The sequence below is a fragment of the Neolamprologus multifasciatus genome, chromosome 6, assembly GCF_963576455.1.
Source record: "Neolamprologus multifasciatus chromosome 6, fNeoMul1.2, whole genome shotgun sequence".
In the NCBI taxonomy this organism is placed as follows: Eukaryota; Metazoa; Chordata; class Actinopteri; order Cichliformes; family Cichlidae; genus Neolamprologus; species Neolamprologus multifasciatus.
The window spans coordinates 11623921-11651011 of NC_140444.1; the positions used below are offsets into that span (position 1 = coordinate 11623921).

At 41.6% G+C, this 27091-nt stretch overlaps 1 protein-coding gene across 2 annotated transcripts in view; it reads left to right on the plus strand.

Annotated features, from left to right (window-relative positions):
• The first annotated feature begins 2483 nt into the window (after positions 1 to 2483).
• Positions 2484 to 27091, plus strand: part of adcy9a (adenylate cyclase 9a) — a 41983-nt gene continuing 17375 nt past the window's right edge. For both annotated transcript variants that reach the window (XM_085163509.1, XM_085163510.1), the window contains exon 1: positions 2484 to 6552. In XM_085163509.1, coding sequence (XP_085019635.1) covers positions 4713 to 6552 — 1840 coding nt within the window. In that variant the 5' untranslated portion in view covers positions 2484 to 4712. The remainder of the gene's footprint in view (positions 6553 to 27091) is intronic.

Genomic DNA, 27091 nt, shown 5'->3' on the forward strand with positions numbered 1-27091 from the left:
TAAAAAATATCAGGATAATCTATCCAGCAGTTGCTGAGATATTTTGAGTCGAGCAGTGTTGTGGGTGACGCAGATTAATGGACTGACTTTGCCATATGACAATAGCGAGGCTAAGAATGTCTTTATTGTAGGCTTTTCAAAAGTGGGATATATTTAAAGGTAAACGTTTACATCAGTCGGGCATGCTGATTGTCACCGCAGTTTTAGCACCTTGCTGTGAAAAGTCACAACAACAAAAATGTGTTTTCACCCTTCCAGGCCTGCTGCTCACACTGAGCTTTAGAAGAGCTTAATTTCCCTGCGGTGGTCAATATGCAAAAGCAGCCATGTTTACGGTACAGTGCAAACTCACCTATGCATGTGCTCCACATCCTCATCTGTGTTTGAGCATAATCTGTGTTTGCTGAGTTGACAGACGGGGCCGTGCACAGTGTCAGCGCAGACTTATCAGCGTAGCTTTATCAGCTCTTCAAACAGGCCTCTCTTGTAAGCTCTTGAACACAAGCACGCACACGCCACCCACATGCCACACACACACACACTTCAGAGGGCAACTTGCTTCAATTCAAAGTTAAAACGTTATTGCTTCTTTGAAGATTCACAAATACATTAAATAAACATAATAAACATTTATTACCTTGTTTATAATATTCTTATTCACGGCGGCTCAACGCTTATTTGATTCAGCTGCAGTGAACACAGTGTGGTGCACAATAGCAAAGCACACGTTACTGATCCTTGACAGTCAACACACCTTAGACATAAAAAAAAAATACATTTGATATTAATCCACAAACTTGCCATGGATAATTGCTGTTGTGTCAAATGTCAAGGTTGTGGAACCACTTTTCAATGACTTTTGCAAAAGTCCTTAATTCCCCAATTCATACATATTGTAGTCAATTTGCATGGTGTGAATTTAAGCCCTGCTACTGTGGTTACACAGTTGCCCAGCATGGTTTCAAATTTAGTACTTCTTAACTTAAGACGAATGTAATGTGATTCTGATCTGACTGCACTGCAAACATTAGTAATTTACAACTGGAAAAAGCTCTAGATTTCATATTTTCCTACACATCAGACTAATCTGAAGAGTTTGGTTGCTGGACTCTACAAATATAGATGTGGATCAGGATGCACAAGTTAGGCACTGAGAGCAGTTCATATGTTTCAAAGACAAAGTAAGACGTTCTGCTACTATCAGACAGGATGTACAAGGTCTAACCAGAACAAAAAATGCGGTATTTTATAGTATAACCCAATACTGAATACGGGTTTTAGTGTCCCATATGCATACCGTCATGTCCAACCCATTCCCCCCTATTTAAGGCCAGCATTGAAGTAATTAAGTGTCGGTTTAATCAATGGTAATAATAGGAAAGTCTGCCATATTTGATCTTCTAACCTGAAAACCTGACTCATCTGAAGTTCCAGTCAACAGACACATCAGATATGACGGAGTGTGGTGCAGGATATCCACAGTCAGGAAATGACATTTCAAGCAAAACAAGGAACCACGCCGATTAATATCTTGTTCTTCTGTGGGTGTTACTGTAATTAATGCTTTATAAGCACAAACTGTTAGTTTAAAAGCGCCAGTTAAGCGCGTGAAGAGGCGTGAAGATAATCACCCAGAAAACATTCAGTTATTCCCTTTGACCAGATGCAGCGAAGCTTCGTACTTATTTATGGAAACCACCAATCAACAAACACTGATCGAGGAAGGTAACAGAGTCTAGCTTAAAGTGATCAATCTGGTTTGGCAATTGTGTCGTATTATTATGGTAAATTAAGATCACGTTTAAAAGGTTTATTGCTGCCTGTAACCTTGATATGAGGTTAATTATACTTTAGCTTTTAGCTTAAGCTGAGTGCTGACTAATATTGGAAAACTTGTTATTTGATTAGTTATTTGAGTTACTTATTTTCCAGTTAAATGCATAAAAACCAAGTACTTGTAATAAAGTATTACTGTAGCTATATATATATATTACATTTATAACATTATTGTATGGTTCCTTTTAATGAAGAACATTAAAACTGGCTTAACTTGCAAACTAGGCCAGGCAACGACAGCATACCTTTCTCTTATTTAGATAAATGATATTTCTGTTTGTGAAGAAGCAAACTGTTTTTTGTTTTGTTTTTTAACTGAAACCGCCACAAACACTGCCATGGACAAAATACTGTTAATGTACTATATTTATTTAGGTGTAAGTGGTGCGCTGCTTTTATTGTGAAAACCTGCTGCCCCCCACCCCTCCCCAGCTTTAAACGTTTCTTCTTTTTTTTAAACTTTAAATTACAAAATGCTATTCGTGCGTTTTTAAGTGATCCTGTTTCTATCCCGTGTTTTTTTCGGACTCACTATCCTTTACAGAGCAGCGAGGTGAAGTTTTTTTTTTTTTTTTGAAGGGGGGTGAAAAATGTTTTACTGTCTTTGCGTTTCTTGAAAAGCAAGACCGGAAACCATGTTTTTTAAACTGTGGTTTGCTTTACAGGCTCCTCGGTCACAACCAGCACACCAGCTGGGGCGAGGATTTCAGTCACAGCGAAGACCCCTGGAAGCTGCAGGAGAGGAGATACCACGTTCGCCTGGATAAGACCGCGAAAGCAGCCACAAACCTGTATGTGTTTATATCCACCACACCAACTCCAGCAGAGCGCTTTATCAGGGAGGGGGGAGAGAAAGGGTGGCACCAACGACGGACGGAAGAGGACGCACCACAGCCAGAGCGCACAGTGTTGTGTTTGTTGGACACACACATGCCAGCGAAAACTAGCACTATCCAGACCTAAGGAATTGCTTGAGATTAGAAGTCACCGCTGTTTGGTGGGTGGTTTTTTTTAATCCCACCGAGGAGATCCAAGGGTTTTCTGTATTGCTCTGGGGATTTTCGCCTTCTTTGCTCCAAGGGAATGCGAGGGGAGGAAATCCAGCCTCAGCTCCAAATATCTAGAGACTCTTAACTGGGTCTCCTCTCCAAACGCAGGAAATACGGCCTGGGATAAAAGTTTGGGAGCTTTTTGGAAAGTGGAGGAGGTTTGTGGCTGACGACTTGCACACGTTTTGCGACTTTTTAAAACCGGGGACGTTTTCTGCTTTTGGCGCTTCTGGTTTTCTACAGAGGAGGTAGAAGAAACGCATTAAGATGTTACACGCTGTCGGTGTTGTTATTTGCAACAGTTTTGATCATCACTATTTATAGACCAGCCTGTTCCGACCGAGGGTGTTCCTCATAGCTGTATGTTTTGCCAACTGCGCGCAACAAGTTGCAGACACTCCCAGCAGAGGCAAACCTACGCTAATTTGGGCCAGCGGATGGTAGCCTATTTTCTGCTCTTCTCTGTTCTGATCATGCGTCTTTGAATAGCGCATACCCCCTCCCCGAGCCCCTCTTTGGAAGGCAGAGGGGAAACAAACGGTGGAGATCCGGAGAGGGAGTTCAGGAAAGGACGGGGCTGGATCCGTGGGAATAGGCCTGCCTGTCAGGCCTCTTATGATCTGGGTTTTGGACTGGACAGGACTGCGAAACAACTCGGTGTGGAATATTTGCATGGGCCCGCTGTAAAGATAAAAGGGGAATATATGGGAATAAGAAATGCAAATCCTTAGCAGCCTGAGCCATGCAGTGACAGTGGATGTAGTGGAAGGTAAAGCCGCATTCATTACAGAGCTCAAACTTTAAAAAGGAAATAAGGGAATTAAACGTTTGCCCTTATTTTAGGCAAACAAGAATTTAAATATTTAGTACTTAAAACATACATTCTGTGTAAAGGGAGAATAAAGCTCATACATTACTTTTTTGAAAAGTTTACTTCTTTTGATCCTTTACAATGAGGGAATTTAAAGTGTCCACGCGTTTTTCTGTCAGCACTACTTGTTCATAACACAGACTTTAGGGTTTTTTGTTGTTGTTTTTAAACAAGGAGTGTAAAGGGATCATTTGTCCGCATGTTGTGGAGATAAGAAGGGACAGCGTAACTTTTGTAGCCAGACGCCTGTTGACAGTCTAAATCGAGTATCTGCTCACACAATGAAACATTCGCCTTGAATGCTTCCCCCCCCCACCAAACAAACATTGCTATTGTGGAATGAGGGAACTCGTAAGGGTTTTTTTTTCCGTAACGGCATCTAACTGTAATGTCAGTAGTACCGAAATATTGCGCACACTCAGAGGAGGTCATTTCCAGTCATGTAACGACAGGGCCGACTTGATAAAGGCACAAAAGCAGATGCATCACTAAAGGCTCCTTTCCGAGAAGGATGTTCTATTCAGGAGGCAGTAAGAGTGATGACGGTGTTTTTACCGCAGCTGGAGAGAAAGCCGGGCTCATACCCAGAGCCTCTTTGGAGAAGGATACATGTAATGTGAGTACTGACGCAAACCCGGGGTCGGATAATGGACTGCTCAAGAAACTGGAACGGCGCGTCTTATGTGAGTGAGTGTGCGGGCTGCTGCGTGCGTAGCAAATACGTCTGTCCCGTGCTCACCATTCATGCAGTGTGATTATTCCAACAAACACCTTTGCTCTCGCTTCCCCTCTGTCTGCCTGTTTGTCACTCCATCACCGCCGCCTCCTCCCTTCTCCGCGTGCCACTTGTGCACACACGGCGCCCACGCACCGCGTCTAATTGCCTGAGCAATCATCGGGAGATCAACATAAAATATTAATATCTGACACCTCGTCTCCGCGTCACACCAGTCAATATGGCCACTCTACAGCATCATCGGCAGCTTCTTATGCGCGACACGGAGGTGGCATGCGACTCCAGCGGGGACGGCGCCGTGACAGTGCGGATTACCAACAGCGCGCCACGTGTGCATCAACATGAGCCCCTGAGGGCTGCCAACAGTGGAGGAGGAGCGGCTGCTGCCCGTGGGGCTGTGAATAAAACGAACCCTAACACCCACAAAAGCAGCATCTCCTCCAGCTGCAGCTCGGCAGACTCCAGACCGGCTGTGACCTCCGCATCCAGAGTTCACAGGAAGGTACCGCAACTGTTTGAACGCTCTGCTGCTCAGTGCTGGGACCCCAAGTTCGACTCTCCCATCCTGGAGGAGGCGTGCCAAGAGAGGTGCTTTCCTCAGACCCAGCGGCAGTTCCGTTATGTGCTGTTCTACCTGGCAGTAGCATCTGTGGTCTGGGGGGTGTACTTTGGGGTCAGAAGTGACTGCTGCAACCCCGTCACCTTCCTAACCCCTACAGCCTTCTTTTTAGTCTTACTAGTGCTCCTTTTTTTGTTTACTTTCACAAAGTCATACACGTTGCTGTACAACCAAACCTCCTTGCTCCTGATAGCGTTTACCTTCACCATCACATTAGCTCCACAGATACAAACCGATGGCTACACTGGGCTGGAGAGGGCCGGTGGTGGGAATGCCTCACATCCCTCACAGGACAGCACACCAGTATGTTCATCCCCTTGTATTTCCTCTGTGGGAACCTTTTCTTTGTGCATGGAGGTGCTGTTGATTTTATATAGTGTCCTCCATGTCCGCCTGTATGCCTCTGTGATGTTGGGGCTGCTGTATTCTATATTATTTGAGGCATTAGGATGGCTGCCGTTCCTTCAAAAGACTTCTGACACTCTCCATTGGCTGGGACCCGCCAAAGCTCTGCTCCATTTGTGTGCCCATGTGATTGGCATCCATTTGTTCATTATGTCAGACGTGCGTTCTCGCAGCACGTTTCTCAAAGTGGGCCAGGCTATCATGCATGGCAAGGACTTAGAGGTGGAGAAGGCCTTGAAGGAGCGCATGATCCACTCAGTCATGCCGCGACCGGTTGCAGACGAGCTGATGAAGCAGGGTGACGATGAGGGCGGTGGTGAGAACTCTGGAAAGAGATATTCCTCTGGTGCCTGCTCAGCCTCAGCAGTTTCAGTGAGTGGCGGAGGGGGCAGTGGAGCTTCACAATCCCAAAGTGTCACAAACTCCAAGAATAACCCCCACAACAATCACAAACGCAAAAAGACCTCAATCCCTAGTGGGCAGATAATATTTAGGCCTTTCAACATGAAACGCATGGACCCTGTCAGCATCCTTTTCGCAGACATTGTGGGTTTTACCAAAATGTCTGCCAACAAGTCGGCACCGGCCTTGGTGGGCCTTCTCAATGACCTTTTTGGACGTTTCGACCGGCTCTGTGAGCTAACCTGTTGTGAAAAGATCAGCACTCTGGGTGATTGCTATTACTGCGTAGCAGGCTGCCCTGAGCCCAGACCGGACCACGCCTACTGCTGTGTAGAGATGGGCTTAGGCATGATCCAGGCCATCGAGCAGTTCTGCCAGGAGACACGTGAGACGGTCAGCATGCGCGTTGGAGTCCATACAGGCACCGTCCTGTGTGGGATTCTTGGAATAAAACGCTTTAAATTTGACGTATGGTCAAATGATGTCAATTTGGCTAACTTGATGGAGCAACTGGGTGTGGCAGGAAAGGTTCACCTATCAGGAGCCACTGTGGGATTCCTGGATGACCGTTACCTGAGAGAAGATGGACGTGTGGCAGAGAGAGCCGGGCCGAGCGTGATGGAGAAACTGAAGGGTAAGTGGTCGTTCAGCTCTCGGTGAGTTCTTTCTTTGCATGACAGTCACACAGAGAGGGTTGCTGCCTTTCAATTCTGCTTAGACATGGATTATTATTTTAAAAGATACATTAACAAATTAAAGATTACCAGTTGGTTTATCTTCAAAGTTCTTTGAGTTTGTAACTTTTGCACTGAACACTGGACTGGGATAAAGAGCTAATTAGCTGCTAAACAGCAAGAAAAGCGGGCTATCACATTCCAATAAATTCATACAGGTGGAAGCTTGAGAGCTAACTAATCTTAGCACTTGGTCATTGCGAATGAGTAGGGTCACTGCATGTCTAGACAGCACTAAAATATGTTATCTGACCAGTTATTCCTGTTGAAACAATCTACCCGCAGAAGTGGGAGATCAACCTTAAAGACTAAGAGATTAGAGCACCAGGAAGAGAGACAAGTTTTGGTTTCTATCAGTTGGATGTCATTCAAGTAGTAGTAAGTTAATATGTTGTCTCTGCACGTGGGATTTTTGACTAAACCACTGCAATACATTTAAACTCTTATACAGCATTCAATGCATATTTATAATGTCACGTTGTTCCTCAAGGACATATATCACCCTCTCCATCAATACCCTAATTATGACAGTAATGGTTTTGTGGGGATAAAAGTGCTATTTGGGAGCACAAGTCTGCAGACAGAGTCTTGTGTTATTGTGATTAGAACCTTTTAATCTCCCAAAACAACAAATGGATTTGAAGTCCTCACTACAGGCAGGAAACATGCATAATATTGACATAAATGGATGCTTGTGGCACAAGGGTAACAGGATATGTTTAGGCATATACAGCAGAGATGGCTTAGATTTGTGAGCGTGACTGATACACAAAGTTTATGTTTGATCAAGCAGTTCCCATGAAGTCAAACAAGTTCAACGTGGCTGCGCAAATCAGGCACTCTTTATTTAAACCCAGTTTCTAACCATCTGTTTTGTGCTCCCCAAAGAAAATAACCTCCATACGTGACTTTTGTTTTCTCAGCGCCCTCAGTCAGTGCTGTGTTTGCTGCATATTTCTGACTGTGTTTGGGATTTGTTGTCGCGGTCGGGCAGCAGGAGCTGGAGATAGTGGTTGATAATAGCAGGACTGGCTGGCTTTACTGTTCTGAGGCAGGTATTCTGTTGGATTCCTCTGGATTAGGCAGGTGTTCGTCGTAGTGTGCCCACCATTTGTAGGAAAAGGAGGTGATAGGTTGGAAAGACTAGACAGACAGCAGAGAAAGGGTTAAAAGTATGGGACGAAATTGAAGCTTTATGCAACCTGTTCAGCATTTACAGGGTTTGGAGTCCACGAGTAAATGATTCATAAAGTTTGCTGAGGAAAAAAATGTACAGGAATTTTTTTTGTATTTGGTGGTTTAGGAATCGCAGCAATTCATACAGTTGTGTGTTCTTAGGAGTGGGCTTAGCGGGATTAAAGAGCAGGATATCTTATTTAGTCCGGTTAGTTGCAATAGATTGCTTAGTCATTTATCATGTGAAAAATAAACAGTGATTGTCACAGCCTCCCAAATACCAATGCTGGAGCCTTTTCTCTGCTGGTGGTGGTTTGATTAAGTTAGGACTCTTAAGACAAAACATGACAGACTTCTTTCATAATTTTTGATAATTAAAAAATGATAAATTGCGATAATATGACACCGGACATATCTTTTCCTACAGACACAGAGTGTGTCTCAATAGTCTGCCCAAAGCGGCATCAGTGGAACTAATCTATCCAGCAGGGAATTCCTCGTGGGCCGTCTAATCTTGGGTTGCTTGTGAAAAGAGACTGTCTGTTCTATTGTCAGGCCTTATGTCAGAGCGTATTCACACTTGGCTCTAAATGGTGCCATCACTCTCTATTTCTAGACTGGCGAACAGTGACAACATGAGATATTGACAAGCAGCTTTTGTTGAGGGAGAGAAAAGTGGAGAATGACATCTAGTTTCCTTCTGAAACAGAAACCGTTTCCTTCCTTCGGGGAGAGAGATGAGAATAACAGTTTGCTTCTGTTGCAAAGAGAAAGAGATGGGTTTTTTTGTTTGTTTGTTTTTGTTTTTTAAAAGAGCAAAAAATCCTAGGTCCAGACTGGATTTTTAGAGATTGTGCTGATATGGATAAACTGACAGAAATTGCATTTGTACTTAATCAATATGTAATTTTAAAAAGGGAAATGCGTTAATTAACTTCCCAGCTATGTATTTTACAAACAGCTTAATGAATCATCTGCTCAGCTGTGATGCATACTGTGCTGCCGACAGTGCCAGGTGAAATGCATTTGGAACTACTCAGATTACGGCAATTTTCACGGTTTTCCGGTGCATCCGGTTCAGGATCATTTCCACAGTTATCCTTTCTCATGAGTAGCACAGAGCAGGAAGTAGTCTGCTTAAGACGCAGTCACATTAATGCAAACAATCCATGTGGTTTAGGGAGGGAGGGAAGGGAGCTGCCTGGATAAAGCGTGCAGGAAACGCCCACACGCTAGCAGCAAATGTAACAAAATTCACACCTTTGCACATCTTCTGCACTTTTAAATCACTTAGACTTGAGAGCTGGCAAGATGAAGACCAGCTAATCAGGCAACATTTGACATTTCTGTTCTCATCTGCATGTTCAGAGCTGCAGTGCATGTGTGATTGCAGAGCAGTGATACTATTTGTAAATTACCCACCAGCATCTTTTTATGCATTTTGTTCCGTGCAGCGGTGCACATCGACATGTTTGTGTTTCAGAGAATCTCAATGTAGAAACTTTTATTGAGACATATTGTGTGAATATTAGATTGGAGAAAAAGGCAGGTAATGAGAAAGTTAAGAATCGGCAAGCTAACCAACTTTTGTAGCTTTTCCCAGTGTTAGTTTTCTCACCTTAAACCAGAGATTTGTAAAGCTGCCAGAATATTGTGCTCTTTAAGACATCTTTGACTCTGAAGGTAAACTGTTGCAACTGCTGTAGCCAAATGTTCCCATTTGGACATTTTTCTCAATTTATTGTGTGGTTATGGCCTCTCTCATCTTCATCCTGTCACTGTCTCCAAGCTAGCTTTTTCTGATATACTGCTTATTGACTTACTGTGAAATGCTAACTGAGCTGTCCCATTTCTCAACGTTCCCTTTGTTATCCATACGCCTCAATTTCAAACACACAACCCTAGTCAGTTATTGGGTTTGAAAATAGGTTACAGAGTAGTTATTAATCCCCGGTACCTTTAATCTCAGACAGTTGCGAAACTGAGATTTTATGATTCACGGTGTCCGTTCTCCTTGTCTGACACCGGCGCTGTTAGCGCGACTGATTAATTCTGTGCGTTTCTTCGGTGTTCTCTGTCTGTAAGCTGCGTTTCCCCCTCCTCTTCACCCCATGTCGGGGTCTTCTTCCCTTTCATGTACCACATCTCTCCCTCTGCTTTGCCTCATCCTCACCGTGTAACACATTCATTGCCTCAGTCTCCCACCTGTCACCCAGGCCTGTACATGTGGTCCTGTTGTGTAACAGCGCTTTAGTGCTGTCTGCTGTCTGTCTTTAGTCACAGCTTTGCTATAGATCCTTCGCTAGGCTGAATGAGCCGGCTCCGGTGTCATGCTTCCATTCATTCTCTCTCACTGAAACACCACTTGCCATTCTCTCCTTTACAAATACACAGCCTGTATCAGAAATGCAGTTTGTGCAATGGATGACGCTGCTGCAAATCACATCTCAGTGCACCGTGAGGAATCTGTTTTCTTTACAACTTGCCTTACTTGAAAGAAGAAGAAGAAGTCATAATTTTTTTTAACTATGTGGTAGTTATAGCAGCGCTTCTTAAGTTACCAGTAATAAAGTTAAAGCGCTTTCACGTCCTGCATCCTGCATTTTGGGTCCAAATCCTCCCTCCAGCTCAGTGGTACATGACAATTTCCATTTACCTTTGCTCATTTGATGCATATCTATTCACACCCACAACTGAAAAGCTCCAAATCTACAGCAACTTTTTATTAAAGCCCATTAGGCCTGTGTGTGTTGCTGTATTTCTTTCCTGTGCGTGTGTGGTTTTTTTCTGCTTGACCCTTTTGATGTTATTGTTCGTGCTGTCAGATTTTACACGCAGTTTATTTCCAGCGAGATGATTTTTGCATTCTCAATTTTCCTGCTTCGCCTCGTATTTAAATCCTGCTTGTGTCACTGATTGCTCTGCTCAAATGCTCGTGTCGCCTCCGTCCTCTCTAATCCAGGCCTGCCATATCTCTTTTAGCTTCAAGCACACAAACACGCTCAGATTTCACTGCAGGTGGTGAGGGAAGCACATTTCTGTTGCGTGTTCGTGTTTAGCCAGTTTCTATATCCCTGCTTTATCTCTTGCGCTAATGCGCAATGTTTTTACTTTACAGTACAATATAGCAGCCTGTTATACGTCTTGCTAGACTCAAGGTATCGGCCTTGAACTGTTCTCATGGTATCATGGCGTAGCACTAGCGCCTTTTCAGTTTCGATATGCGTCTAAACGTGGTGCCCGTGTGTATACATATTTGTGTGCTTGCACGTGTATACATGCAAGCTGCATGCATTTGGCTTTTTCCCACACACACTCGTACACATATTTACAAACTGGTCCATCCTACTCTTGCATAGAGTTTCAGTGGAAAGTCCATGCCCTCAGGCTGATTAGTCTTTGCTAAATCAAACATGTCACCTAAATATGCAGTTGCAAACAGCAGATCCTTAGCCGTACCAGGCCAGCCCTGGTGTGTCACGGGGCTGGCCGTTTGTATTCTTTTCTCTATATTTGGCGTCAACCACTGTTTTCTGGAGGTAAAGGTGACTGGCTCATTTTCAGCATTTCTATTAATCTCAGATCTGACACGGTAGCAAAATCATTTACTGTGAAAGCCACCGTGCACGGTCCTCCAATCTGTCTCAACACGATCGGGGTATTCATGGGTCAAGTGACAAAATCTTTTTCCAAATCCAAGTTCCAAATCTCATGCAAATACATTCAAAAGCTGCCCAGACAGTGACTTTCACACTGTGTCAAAACAAGCTTTTCTTGGCTCATTAATTACATGTAATGTATATGAACTCCATTTGAGCTGTTTCAGTTTAAAACCATGAACAGTGATTTAATTAGTTAGAGTTTTGCCAGGATAAAGAAGTATATCCTGGATTTGCTGATCATTTCGCTCAGCGGTCCCCAACCTTTTTTGCGCCACAGACCGGTTTATGCCCGACAATATTTTCACGGACCGGCCTTTAAGGTGTCGCGGATAAATACAACAAAATAAAACTAGTACCGGTACCGAAAAAAAGAAGATTTATTCATAACACACGTGAAAAGATCCAGGAAAACCGAGTTAACGATAAAAACGATAACAAAATAACGCTGAAAACTGCTGAAAACCGATAAAAACCCTGAAAACCATACATTTCACACCTGAGCCTCTCTCACGGCCTGGTACCAAACGACTCACGGACCGGTACCAGTCCGAGGCCCGGGGGTTGGGGACCGCTGATTTAGCTGATCAGTAACATAACACACAAAAAACCCCAACGACAACCAACACTGAACCCCCCCCTAAACAACATCTTAAATACCACTGAACATTTATCAGGCATGCACATGTATTGATGAAATGTCTGGTGTGGTAGATAATTAACCATTAAAAACTGCTTTATAAATTGACAGCATGATAAAAGGATCATTGAGTCTTTGCACAAAAGAACCACGACAGCTGCACAGGCCAAAGAGTATTTCATGCTTTTGCTCTGTAGCTGCAGTTTCTCAGCTGTCAATCCTCATTTTTTTTATTTTTAACAAAACCTGTCAGGAGGAGATGATCAGTAACACAGAGACAGAAACACACAGCAGTGCGCTCGCTGCCACGTTATAATTTGCTCTGCTCTTCAGATCTTCACCCTTCCTTGGGAGCTACACCACCGCGCTAGCTAGCCAAACAAAACGTGGGCTTGCGCTTCCGCCTGTGTGTGTTTTACAGTAAAGATAAGAAATGGCTGATCAAAGTCTTTGTGTCTTATGTACACAGGGGTGCTTTTACTGTACACATCAGTTTATCACTTACAGGTGAACTCAGGTTGCCGGGGTGGCTTTAAACATTTAAAACACATTTTTCTGACGGTAAACTCTGTGTGTTTGTTCATCTCTTTCTCTTAGAAAATCTTTTTTTGTCTCATTTCATCTGCTTTTGCAAGGCTCTCTCATGGTATTGTCACGTGCATCACCTCGAATCTGATCTGCTTGTTTGGAAGAATGCGTTCACTGTAAGGTTCAAAGGTCACTTGAAATCACTTCTCTAGGTGGTCTTCCAAGCGGCTCTGTGTCTTTCGGTATCCACTGTGTATGATAAAAGTGATAAGTACAAAAGTACAGTAACGTTAGAGCTGAAAACAAAGGAAAAACTAGGTCTATATATATTTTAATAAACATATGGGCATATAATTGGGCTTTTATAACCACTTTTACCACTTGATGTTCTTACTCTAGGTGTGACAGACATTGCAGGCAATTAAAGAGGACCAGGGCTTATGCTTATCACTCACTAATCCTGTAAGTCCCATAAAGCGCAGTATGAAACGCTTTATGGGACTTGATGGTGGTAACATACTAGTAAAAACAGTTCTGATTTAATTCCTCTAGCTTCTTTAAATGCTAATCTATTGAAATCCTTGGCAGCAGCACTATTTTGATACTTATATTATTACTTATAAGATTTGCACATTCGCCTAACAAGAGAAAAGATGCTCTGTTTGATCCTGAGAAGAGCCACAAATCCCTTTGGGTTTATGTGAGGAAGAACATGTGGCGTAAAAATCTGCCAAATCAAATCAGTTACCTGCAGTGGCGACCACATTCATGAAGCAGCTAAAAGTAGCTTCTTCTTGTTATTTGGGACTGTTTGTTTGGTGTGGTGTAGTGTTTGACCACAGGGGGATGTAAGCAGTGAAAAACTTGTAGTTTCTGTATGTAGAGCTCTTGTTTTTTCAGACACAGGCTCCAAAATCACTCTTTTTAATAGGAAATATCAAACATTTCACTTATTATGTTCTTTTCCTTTGAAAAACTTTACAGATTATTTGTTATGTTTTCATTTGAGGAAGTTTACATGGATTTCTGACACGTGTTCTAAACTGCTTAAAAAAATAATTTTCCAACTATTTCATCAACTCTTTTGTTTGCTGATTGGCTCTCATGCAGGAGGTCGGTCCCTCCTGGATAATCCAACCTCAAAATAGTCATGTTTTGAGGTTGGACGTCACGTTGGGCCGCACTTTGGTGGTTCGAATCCACCGTCAGGCCGGGGCCTTTCTGTGTGCAGTTTGGATGTTCTCTCAGTGGCTGCGTGACTTCTCTCCAGGTAGTACACCTTGTTCCCAAAGTCTAAAGCCATGTCGTGAGTGGGTCAGGTTAATCGGTGACTTTAAATTGGCTGTAAGTGTGAATGCGAGTATGAATGGTTGTCTGTCTCTTTGTATTGGCCATGCAACAGGCTGTCGACCGGTCCAGGGTGTACCCTGCCACTTGCCCCATGGTAGCTGGGGTAAGCTCAAGCCCGCTGCCAACTTTAATTGTATAAGCAGAAGAAAATGAATGGATGGATGCATGAAACTGGACATGACTGTGAGATATGTATCTGACTGAGAACCTAAAGAAAATATCTTCGATTCATATGGTAGCAACAGTCAGTCACAAAGTAGTGAAGCCCTCCTGTTTTACTGTAACTAGAATCATAAACTGCAAAATGAGATCATACTGTACTGAGGAAGACTCTAAACTTCTCAAATTCATTTTAAAGACGTTTACTGAAATAATAAAGCAATTTTCTCATAGACTTCCGTGTAGTCAGGGTTCTTTTTGCAGCCTGTGGTGGCCTTTAAAAAGAATTTGATCGTCGGCTTCATTTTTCACACCTGGAGTCAAATATGTACATCCTTGAAATATAGTATGGAAGCAACACTGCAGGCATGGATGGGGAAAAATATGATCCAAGTGAAACTAAGCTGAACGAGTGAGATTTTTGTAGGCGTAGCAAATCAGTTTGTCCTGATAAAGCTGTGTGTGCGTGTTTTAGTTCATATTACTACTTTTTTAAATTTAAAATGATTTTCAGTTGACACCTGATGAAGTTTAGCATAATATAAAGACGTTCAAAGCCGAAAAGCATTACCAGCGTGACGCTGCTCTGCTCTGCAGTCTTGTACATGTACAAATTGCTCAGAAATGACTTGCAAAATGGTCTCCTGCAGTATTATATTAAGTACATCCTAATTCCATTACCATTAATGCTCTGTGTGTCCCAGAGAGAGAAATGATGTTGTAGATCTGATAGTAAATCATAATGTAACTCTGACTGTCAGGAGCTAATGAACCAGCAGAATATAATAGGAGCAGGACCTTTCTACAGATGGTCTTCTTTGTCTCGATTCTAACAGAAACACACTTTCCCTTCCTTCTAACGTCTGAATGACATGTAATAACGCTCTGTTATCATCTGCATCTGTTTCTTTAAATAGATCTGTAGTAACAGTTAGTTTTCCCTCACCCAGGCAGCTGTCTAATCACCTTGCTGTTATTCAAACAACCGGCTTATTTCACTAGAAGTTCGTCATTTCCATTGCCCAAGAATGACATGACTCAAACGTGTATGTGTGTGTGTTCAGTGTTGATAAGCGTGCCCGGCCCTGTCCTAGTCTGATTGCAGATGTATAGCAAACACAAACATGCATTTGTACATGTACATGTAATTAAATTAAATTATGAAGTCAACCTGTATTAGAAGTAAATAAATCTAATTCTGACTCGAACCATTATAACCCAACAGCGAGATGTTTGAAAGTAGCCAAAACTGCCTCCACTCTGTGTTTTAAAAATCAAACTGGTCCTCAAGAAGACTAAACATACACACACAGACACAGACAACTACATTTAATCTATAACTAGTCTTTTCTACGACCTACACCTTACTCGGGAGTCACCTGCATAGCTCTGTCCATCGTGAGTCCATCATGTATTTGTGTGTTTGCACCTAACAGCGTTGGCACACGTTGCGCTGTCTTTACATTTGGTGTATGTTTGCCTGCGTTTAATGCATATTCAGCAAGTCTTCAGCATGATCACATGAAGCCATGTGACGGTGCTAGAATATGACTTGTTGATTGTTTTGTTTGGTTTTTTACTTCATGCAAAGGTGCCACCCTTTGCGTTAAGTACAAAGGGTGACATATAGTGAAATAGCCAGCACAGCTTAAAGTGGAGACTAAAAATGTCAACATTAGGTAGAGATTGATAAAGCTGGCTTGTGTAAACACAAAAATCATGTGAAAACACAATAAAAATCCCGCTCTTTATCAGTCCCGGTGTTTGGGGACAAAATTCCGATGAATTCGTTCAGAGGCACACAAGAAATGTGGGAGGACTCGGAGAGTAGATGATAACATTTATTATGGTCTGTGACCAGGTTTAACCCATTGATATTATGGTTATGTGGTAAGATGCAGTTCGTCATGATCATCCCTTTCACCATTAAATGGTAGATTGCCATAATAATTCACTTTCTGGGGGCAAAGGCCTACCTGACATTCCTGCCTCGCTGTTACTAATTGACCAGCTCAAAGAGATTTTATGATTGATAGAATCGCAAAAATTGAACGTGTGCACGTTGGCGCGTGGCTCAAGGTTGGGCCATGGACATCTGCGGACTTTCATTTAGGGTTTGCATGTGACACAATAATATGTCTAATTTACCTGCTAGTTACTCTGCTCTTTATGTCTGTTTGTGTAATCTGACAGCTGTTTAAAATTCCACATTCGTAGCAGCTGCGCGTGTTAGTTTGGCAGCATCGTGGTTTGCCTCTACTGCCCTGTGAGTGTGTGTCTGTGTGTGCCGGCTATGGTTTGCTGGAGTGGTGCTGTGTTAAACGGCTGTTCTGAATAATAGATACGGAGCGCAGCCCCTAGCCTGTTAAAAAATCCATGAGCTTCCGTTGCACTGGTTTATAAAAGCCAAAGTGCTTGGAGAAAGAGTTTATAGCCTGTGAGGGGAACAGGCAGAATAAGATTTGGGCAGTCACATCCCAGATATGTCAAGGCATGAGCAAAGAATGGAAGACAAACACTTTGCTCAAATGTTTGACTGGCACATTGTACTGCAGGTTTTGTGCAGATTTGTATTGTTTTTCCTTTTTAAGTGTGTAAAATGTTCTTTTTAAATATCACAGCTGCAATGCAAAAAGACAGGGAGGCATTACAATCTGGCTTTTACAGTTTTCTGTTTTAATTGAATGAATTCAAAGAAGTTTTGGATTTGACATATTAGGACCGCTGTGTTTTCCTTTCCACTGTATGCTACATACATAGTGTTCCCTATGTATGCAATGAGTCATTTGAATGATCACATATTATGAGATGTTGTCACAGACACATCATTCATTCGTTTAAAAAACAAAAATAGCAAACACCCCTGGATCCAAAGCCACTAACTCAGTTAAAAATTGCAAATGAGTTGTTTAAGGTTAGGCTACAAACAAAAGCATCTATAAGCTTGAGTCTGACATTGCCGCACTATAAAGCCACTGGGATGAGTCACTGTTACTCAATGTTTTCAATGTTGTAATTAGTGAAAATAAAGTAATTTTTAACAACAAAAACAGATTTTTTTGTGCCTGGGTTTTGTATGTTTCTGATGGCACGTGGGTCAAAATGACCTGCAAGCATAATTATAGAGACACGGTGCAAGCACTCCACAACACAGTATCCACAGTCAGAATAATTTCACTGAGTAAAAGAAAGGAAAACTCGCATTAGTAGTTACAGTTAAGTAAAAAATGGCAATCTGTAGAGGATTTCCAAAGGGGGGTTATCTGTTCAACACATCTGATTTGCTGGGTGTGGCGACTTTTCGCTAACCTGCCAAGTTCAGTCAATAATTTCCTTTGTTTCCCAACATGCCCTTTGGTCACATAGAAGACGTGACTGCAGGTGTGAGACCTTGAGAATTAGCATATCCAATTATGGAGAAGCGAGAAGTGCATACATACACATAAGTTACATAAGTTATGAGTTACTGAGTGTTTTCTTAAAACACTTGTTTGTTGTACCCAAAATGGCCAGTGGTTCATAGAAAGATGGGCCTAGCTTCTAACCCAGCCATGGCCTTTCTGTATGGAGTTCACATGTCATCCTTGTTTACAGCTTTGCTCAGGTTTCTCCTGCCATTTAAAAACACGTTCATGCCACGTATAACGGTGCCGGACACGCCCGCAAAGGAGATTCTCAGTTTTCAGAGTTTCACTTTCTGGTTACCTTCACAAAGGAGGTTCTGTTTTTGCATGCATGTCTTTCTGTCTGTAAACAAGAGATCTCGAAAAGCTTTGAATGAAATCTGATGAAACTTTGTATGAATATAGAGTGGAGTCATGTTAACAACCCCTTCAAATTCTGCTTATATCCACCAAGGCCTTTAGAGTAAACCTAATCATTTATTGGTAGAAAATGGATTAAAAATCATTATAACTTAGAAACTATGAATTTTACAAGTGTGGTGTGTGTTGTCAACTATATAGAAAGTACCATATAAAGATGTAAAATATCATGTCACATTTGACCTCTGACCTTTCCTTTAGTGTCAATAGATATATCTGAATGTCAAAGTGATAATAATGTTATATAAGGAACAATGAAATGAATGCTACAGATGTATTAAATGCACATAAATCATGAAAAAACGATTATCTATTGTTTTTATTGAGCCAAAAACAAAAGCCTACAAATATGTTTAAAAAGAACAAAGAAGACAAATTAATTGAACACAAAATACGATTCTTTTTCCTTAGAAGTAAATACTGCCCAGACAGTGAGCTGTTTTAGTGGAGGTTTGCCACTGAACAACAACATGGCAGAAGTTCTTTTTCCAAATATCTTTTTAATAGCCTTCAAAAAACCTGTATCAGTAAAATCATACTATAATAGGAATGCAAAGTGGCGTCCCTTGGTGGTCTGTGGAAAGAGAGAGTTGTGTGACATCAGTGGAAAGAGAAAAAGAGGGAGGGGGAAAAAGAAGAGAGGGAGCATATTTTGTGGTTATGACCTTTTCCCAAGGATTTCCCACAAACTAGCTTCGGGCAGCAAGGAGGTGTGTATGTGTCTTTGTGACTGTGTGACTGGACATTGTGAATCTATGGCAGATAGCAGAATGATTCACTCTGTGCAACAGTTGTTCTGTGTAGTGTTGCAAATCAAGTTCATTTGCACAAAAAGCAGATAAGATCTCATGGAGACAATAAATATCTCTCACCGCACTGCATGTGTTTTGCATTAGGTTTAACCACCACACTATGGAGTCAAGATTAGTATGTGCTCATCCGTGTGCGCATGCATTAAAAAAAACACACACACAAAAAAGTGATGCATCAGTCGTCATCAGCTCTCCCGAGCAAGACCAAGGTTGGTCATTTCTTCCTCAAGGACTTTCCTCTGCCGCTGAACAGCAACCTCCCCGGGTGAAACTCAAGAGACTCTGCGAAGTGAGACACTTAAATGCCTTTTAACAGCTGTGCGTGCGTGATTGTATGTTTATCAGAGTGACGCAGTGGCAGTTGGAGTGCGTCACTTTTCCTGTCAACCCACTGTACTGCATGCGCGCACTCACACACTTGTAGGACCTCCTGATTGTGGCGCAAACAAACTGCGGGTGATGAAAATGCTAATATGTTCTCTTAAAACACGATGTTAATAGGAAATTCCCATGACCCCAACCTTAATCCGTTAATGCCAACTCCAAAATATGTATATGAAAAAACAAAGTCAACATTTTGTGTTGTTTGTCAGACTTTTACAACTTTTCCTGATTAGACCAATTTAGAAATATGCGAACAAACCCTTGGGTGATGGGACCAAGGTCTCGTGTTTGACCAAAACCAGAGACGAAACCCACCAGGGTCCCTATAGATGCTTTATTAAATCCCAGCAATGACATTTAAAAGATCAAGGAGGTGGTGCAAAGGAAAAGAAATGGACGAAGCAGAGGGAGAGAGTGAGGAACTCCCTGGACTAAAATGATGGCACAAAAGAGGGAAGGGAGGAGGGATAGAGGGATGGATGAGAGGGAGGAATGGGAGGGTATTTGAAGGAGGATCGTGTGAGAGCCTCATCCCTCGGTTCCATCAGCGTGTCCAAATATGGAGGCTTCTGCTATTGTCGAGCCCTGTTCTCAAGACCCGCCACGGACCAGGGAGAAAACTGGAGGATAGGAAAGGGAAGGGCTGGAGAGGGGAAGAGTGAGCGGTGGGAGAAAGTTGAAGGCAAAAAAAAGGGAAAGAACAAGACAGCAGAGACGAGGCAGATCAACTATAAAAATAGGTAGCGAGAGGTGCTGCGAGATGTAAGGTCTGGCGAGACAAAGGAGAAGTTGAAGGTGAACGTGAATAAAATTGGACAGTTGGAACGATAAATCTATAAAAGGGGGAAACTATTTTTAGCTTTGGATTTGTTTATTTCTGATTGTTCAAGCAGCAAGATGAAAGAATGAGAAAACAAAGAACGATGGAAGTTCTTTAATTAGTCTGCTAAAGTGTCTCCATCCCTCTTTTGTATTCACATACGTTCACTTCTCTCTGTGTGGGACCAGAGGGGAGTCAGCGACCTTTGGGTCACTGTTTTGATCATGTGGTTGGAAGTTGCTATAAAGTCAAAGGTCATTTGTCAGGAAGTAGTGAGTTGGGAATGAGCCATCTCTCTGGGGATGGTCTGAAATGTCAGATGTAGTTTTAAAACATTTGCCCAGACATTTGTCTCGGTATGCTTGTTGCACACATTTTTTGGAGCAAGTCTGTCTCAATTCATGTTTACGTTTGTGCTTACGAATTATAGAACTACCTTTCAGGAGTTTATGTTTATATGTACTAAGGGTGTGTATCAATGCAAAGTTGCAAAATCATTCAGCCTGTATGTACGAGCAAATCATCGTGCTGTATGACATCGGAAAGTGAAAAAGGCCATCACAACTTATCAAAGCTTCAGAAATTATCTGAAATTCATTTACATTAAAGATAAAGTAAGTCATTTTTAATATTATTTAATTAAAAAAGAATGTTACACTCATAAATATCTATTGATTATTAAATCTTGCAACAAATTGATGAATGCATCATTATAAAGTTTGATTTAATCTATTAAATATGCAAAGGAGCAGCTGCTGGTTTTTTGGAAGTCGCCATGTTGGTCTCCACTTTGAAAATAGTGGCCGAAACTGATTTCACCGTCCTGCCTGATCGCATTTTATGTATGCGGCTCGAGACCAGCCACGTAAAATAATTTAAAGATCACAGATATCTCTAGCTAACCATTTCACATTTGTACATGTGTATTATCTCTTTTGAATTACGTCTTTCTCATCTTCCACTCCTGAACTGAAGTCAAGGCTCTAACAAGCAAAGATTTGCACAAATATGCTTATTTATTGGCCCAATCACTTAGTGTCAGAAGATTATACATCTGACCCTCCTGTCACCAGCTTGTCAGGTACTGTTAGGCCAAAGCAGCAACTTTTATCGACACAAACGTTCAGGAGATCTTCAACAAATCACCTTAGAAGGATTGTGCACTTGAATTGGTTGGGGTAAGAAGACAGTATTCACTTGACTGCAATCTGACGTCTAGCAGTGGTATTTTACACACTGTATCTTTAAAATTAGGCTCTAAAATATTTGTATTTATCCATGCATCCACTTTCTTCCGCTTATCTGGGGCCGGGGCGCGTGGGCAGCAGCCCAAGCAGAGAAGCCCAGACCTCCCTCTCCCCAGCCACCTCCTGAAGCTTGTCCAGGGAAACACCAAGGCGTTCCCAGGCCAGCTGAGAGAGATAATCTCTCCAGCGAGTCCTGGGTCTGCCCCGGGCCTCCTCCTGGAGAAACCTCAACCCAGGAGGCGCCCAAGAGGCATCCTTGTCAGATGCCTGAACCACCTCAACAGGCTCCTTTCAATGTGGAGGAGCAGCTGCTCTACTCTGAGCCCCTCCCTTATGGCTGAACTTCTCACCCTATCTCTAAGGGAGAGGCCAGCCTTTGGAGGAAGCCCATTTTCTGCCGATTTTATTCGCGGTCTCATTCTTTTGGTCACTACCCACAGCTCGTGACCATAGGTGAGGGTAGGGACGTAGATCAACCGGTAAATTGAGAGCTTCACTTTTACACTCAGCTCTCGCTTCACCACCACAGACCGGTACAGTGGAGAAGTTATGTGTATTTATATTCCATATTATTATTTGTCATTTTGATTGATAAATTAAATACATTGTGCTTCACATCATAGGAGAATTCCCCTGGGATAAGCATTGGTTCCTGGTCCAGGTGTTTTCAAAGAAGGACTAAATTCCTGGGAATTTATTTTGCCATTTTGCCCTCCAAGTACTACTAACTGCACAGGGAGTAGGACTTCTGGAGTACGTCGTAGAAATCTCTTCACTCACGTAAAGGTATACTACAGGACTTAGTTCGAACTATTGAGCATCCGCCATTGTAACAGTATATATAGTGCAAATAATGAAAAAGTGCAGTGGGTGCTCTTTAATGTTGATAGAGTAACGCGTTTATATGTGTGTCAGTGTCAGGGAGTTGGGAGTCTGTTTTCTGGAGAGTAATTTTCTGTGTGTGCATGTGTTTGTGTAGCACGTGTGTGTTTGTGTAGCACGTGTGTGTTTGTGTAGGTGAGTATGTGTAGCCATGATGTGTATGGGCTTCAAGTGTGCATGTGGAATGTGACGACTCAGCTTTACTTCCTCTCCATTCATCTTCGTGTCCACCGATTGATTAATTGATTCATGCCTGTGTGGATCTGGTCTGTAAAACCAGCCGTGCACGTGTGTTAAGAAGTTGGGAGACGGTTTCTAATATATGAGACTATAAGGGAAAAGAGCAATCGTACCGCATTGCACTACCTTCGATGAGTCATACGCTTAGAAAATGGTACTTTTGTGTGTGCATGTTAGTTTGATTCATCCACTTTATGTGTCTCCCACATGGAGATGCTGCATATTTCCTGAAAACGGTATACGCTAAGGAGGTAAGATATGCAAAAAAATAAAGTTGGTTATTATAATTGTTATGAGTGTTGACATTAAGTGTCATCTGGTCAGTTGTGTCATTTTTAAGTTAAAGTTGCGTGTTAATACAACTGTAAAACTAAGAAACTTGTCATAAACAAGGCATAGCAGATAGCAAACTGAAAGTAGCTGTTGCTTTATGTGTCAACACTACTGTCATATGTGGTTAGTTTTGACATTGCGTGTTGCAAATATTTTCCTTGACCACACTGGTACATTTCAGCCTTCTCATTAGGATGTCCATTCATTCTTAAATAATTTTTAGGGTCCAAACAAAAGCCACAAGGAGCTTAAGAGACACGTTATACTGTTACAAAACATAATTTAATTCATAAAGAAGCTAGTCCAGCTAATACAGGAGGAGATAACATCGGAGCTGCTAATGTAAAATCTCATTTGCTGTGTTGTGATTTATTTATTTATTTGTGTTTTTCCATTGTTATTGTGTGTTAGTTTATGATTTAGCAGTCTTTAGTAGGCTTTAACTTCAATAAGTGGTTTCAATGTGTGTTAAGGTCATCTAATGCAGATCTATTAAATAAAAAAAACAAACATTATGAAACGATGCATGGACAGATTGTGAAAGGATGAATAATAATAAAGTAATAATTATTGAAAACCACAGTTCGGTTTGTGTCTTTTTTTAACCACAGGCCTGAACATTTGATGGCAATTAGAACATGAAGCGAAAACAAACTAGACTATTCCGATGTATTCCCAATGTATTTACCAGTTCTGTTACCTGAATGATCTGAAAACATTGCAACACAGCTTCACATGGCTATCACGGAAGATGTAATCACGACGAGCTCTGAGTTGTTGAATCTCTGACGCTTGCACGCGTTTCTCTGTGCGTTTGTCCGTGCTTCAATAAATTGGAAGTTTGTGCAGAAAACAACAACAACTGGGTTTTATCCTACATGCACGTCTTATCTTATCTGGCTCTATAATTTAAAAAAAAAATCTTTTGAGTCTTGTAACATACATCAAATGTTGTTTGATGTTAATTGACAAAGAACAGACAACATTCTTGGGGGGCGGGGGTGGTTGCTGGACAGATGTAATTTTCTGTTGCAGCAATGCACGCACAGAGTTTAAAATGTTTGTTATGAAAGTCACTGACGATGGCTTAGTCTGGAAAAATGATATGCGAAAGGAGACTAAAGAGGAAGAAACTTTAAGATATCCTGCCACGTAATTTAGGTTGGTCAGGTTCTTAACTCTGATAGATGTCTAGGTATATGGCTAAGTGTTTACAGCATGAGCATTGTGGTGTTTTTGTATGTGTGGTTGTAGTATGTGTAGCTGTCCCCAGCTGAACCCTATCTGCTCCAGGCAGCTGGTCTGAATAAATCAATAAAGCCCGTTGAGCTGCATTGAGGCTTAGAGTACTGGTGTCAGTTTCTCCCAGAGTGCTGCCTTTACAGAGCCTGTAGAAGATCAATAGACAGACACGTAGTAGTGTGCTGCCCTTAGAAAGCAGTAGATACTCATACCTTTGAATCCATTCGCACAACTATCAACCTGCTGTGCAGTTTACTGCTGGAAAACTTCATCTTTTCACTGTCTGTTATGTCAAGCGTTTAACTGCCTCAAGGTTTGTTTTAGACTTTCAAGCACGCTGTTGACAACGTTTGAAATCTGAAATGGAAGAAGACAAGGAATGCGGATTATGCCAGGCATTGTGAGGCTCAATGGCCTTCAAAATACTCTAGGTCGATTTCACCATCTTTACAATCTGTGTGCCGCTTTCTAGTGCCTGTTTTTGGGTTGTCCGTCTGTAGCGTGTCAGCATTTTTGTTATGAAGAAGGCATGTCGGAGTAAGAAGGAAATTCACAAAATAGATTTTTGTCTATCTAAACTCTTTAACTTTTTACAGTTATTAACACTGGTGCAGTTCCTATTAATACAAGTCAGAATATCTCCTACTTATAGATGCAGATGGAACACAAATTTTCAAAGTTTCCACCGAGACCACTCTTGTTTACCGTTTATGTAATCAGATTTACTGACTGGTTTCTCTGCCAATTCAGTACAGTTGGAGTTTTCTTGGTGTCAGACTGATGCATCTTAAGGAATTTCTTGGCTTCTCATCTATGAAAAATGAAAGTGTGTTACTAAGCTTGTGGGCCAACTGCCTCCAGAAGAGCTTTTAGCCTCATTGACATAGATTCTGGGCACAGGCTTTTAAAACCTCACTAGGGTGATGAATGATATGTTTCCAAAAGACATTCCCTCATTTGGTGTTTTGACGCAAAGAGTGCTTTCTAGTATTGCAGTCAAAAATCTTCTTTAGTTGAGGTCAGGTTACGAAATGTCGATTGCGCAGTGCAAAGCATTTAATTCACATAATTTTAATCCACAAAACCATCAGTCGTGTTTCTTAATATTTTTTCCATTATTTTGTTCCGATTTAGGCTCGTTGTCTAAATGATCCATTTAAAACAATTACTTGGATATATTTCCTGATAATCTGCTGTAGCTGAAGTCCCATGTCACTGTTGTACAAATTATTCATACATAAAGTAACATAGATTCTTGTAGTTGAGTAGCACAGGGTGAGGACACTGACTGGTTCAAGGGCCCAAAATAAAGCACAGGACACTCAAATGATTAAATTAGTTTAACAGAATGATTTTTATTGTGATAAGAAGCTTAATAACAAGTTTTGGTGAAACTGCAACTCACATCTGTTGGTTCGAATCTCTAAATAGAGAATTTTTGCATCTTACAGTGGATTAAAACCCTATAAAGCTAGTTCAGCCAATACCGTTATCAGTTGGAAGTTTTCTTAGACTTTTATTGAAAGCAACAGGTTAGAAAAAGAATTTGATACCTAGGTATTAGTGTCAGTTGTACCAATACAGTATCTGTTACGGCCCCAGCTGGGCCTGCTGTGATTTTGATTCTGCGTGGGTGTGTCCACCGTCTCTCCCGCCTTAGGTGCCACGCTTTTGTGCAGCTGACTCTACTCAGAAATTAGGCCAGAGTACTTAAGGCCAGAGAAAGGCGAGCTCTAGTACCAGAGTTTTTGTGCAGCTTGTGAACTGTGTGTGTGTGGCTTTTGTTTGCTGGCCAACTTCTGGGTTTCGTTTTTTATTAAGAGTACTGGCTATCAACTTGTCTGTCTCTTTCATTTTAATTATTTATAAACAATAAAAACTTGAATAATTTAGCTTTACTTTACACCATCCCTTGGACTTTTTAGAGGAGCGTAAAAATTTTGTATCCACATTTCGCTCCATTAGACTAATTTAATAAAAGTACAAAGACTGGAGAGAGTAGAAGAGTTAACTCCCTGCAGGAGGACTGAAAGAGATGGAAATGTGTGTGTGTGCGTGTGTGTGCGTGTGTGTGCGTGCGTGTGTGTGTGTGTGTGCGCGTGTGTGCGTGTGTGTGTGTGTGTTTGATAATCTTCTGTAGCACACAGACCAACTTACAAACACTCCCACTCAGCATCAGACTGACGCACAAGCTTTCACATATAAACTGGATGCTCATCAGTCACACGTATCAGACTGACACATGGTTAAATATCTTCCTCTTTTTTCCAGTTAAATGAAAACAGTACATTGGCATGCAGACAGATCACGAGGAATTTCATAGAACGAGCACTCAGATCTTTATTTCACTTTATTTCAAGAACTCTTGAAATAAATGCTTTTGTTCCTCCCAAGTAGAGTAATTGACTGTACAATAGAGTATCTGTCAGAAATGTGATTTCTTAGGGCTGTACAGATTCTCCAGATCCACAGCTTGGTTCATAGCTCAATTTTTAGGCCAGAATTACATTTCATACCTCAGTTTTGTTTGTTTTGTTTTTTCAAGAACAAAACAGAAATAAATCTAACATTTATTTTTATGACAGGGATTCATTACTTCATTACTGTGATGTATCCAGTTCAGTCTTCACCTGAAATGATTTTTGGAAACATTAAACATTAAATTTTTACTACATGTGTATGAAGCATGCAAGCATGTGTTTGCACATAGCATATGCATGAAGCTGCAGGGACCACAGAACCCCTGAAAAGGTCTCATACATAGCTGAGCTAGGCATGCGCTGATAATAATGTGTATTTGTCCTAAGAGCTCTTATCTTGCATACCTGGAATAGCACTTATGTAGAATAAATGATAGTCTATTGAAAACATATCTTTTTGCAGGCCATCAAGTTCAATTTTACTAGTAAATAGTTCACATTGCAATGATACCAACTTCATCCGTCAGTTTACAGTAGAGAGCACACGACCTGTTATAGACCATGTCACTGTAACCCTTTAGGTGCTCTTTCAGTCACCCTCCTCCCCCCCCTTTGCTAATATGGTTAGCGTCTTTAGCTGTTTGAACAATGAGGCCAGCTAGCCAGGTTACTGTATGTTTGGACATGCTGATAGTAGCTGGCTATGGGCCATCTCTCTAATCC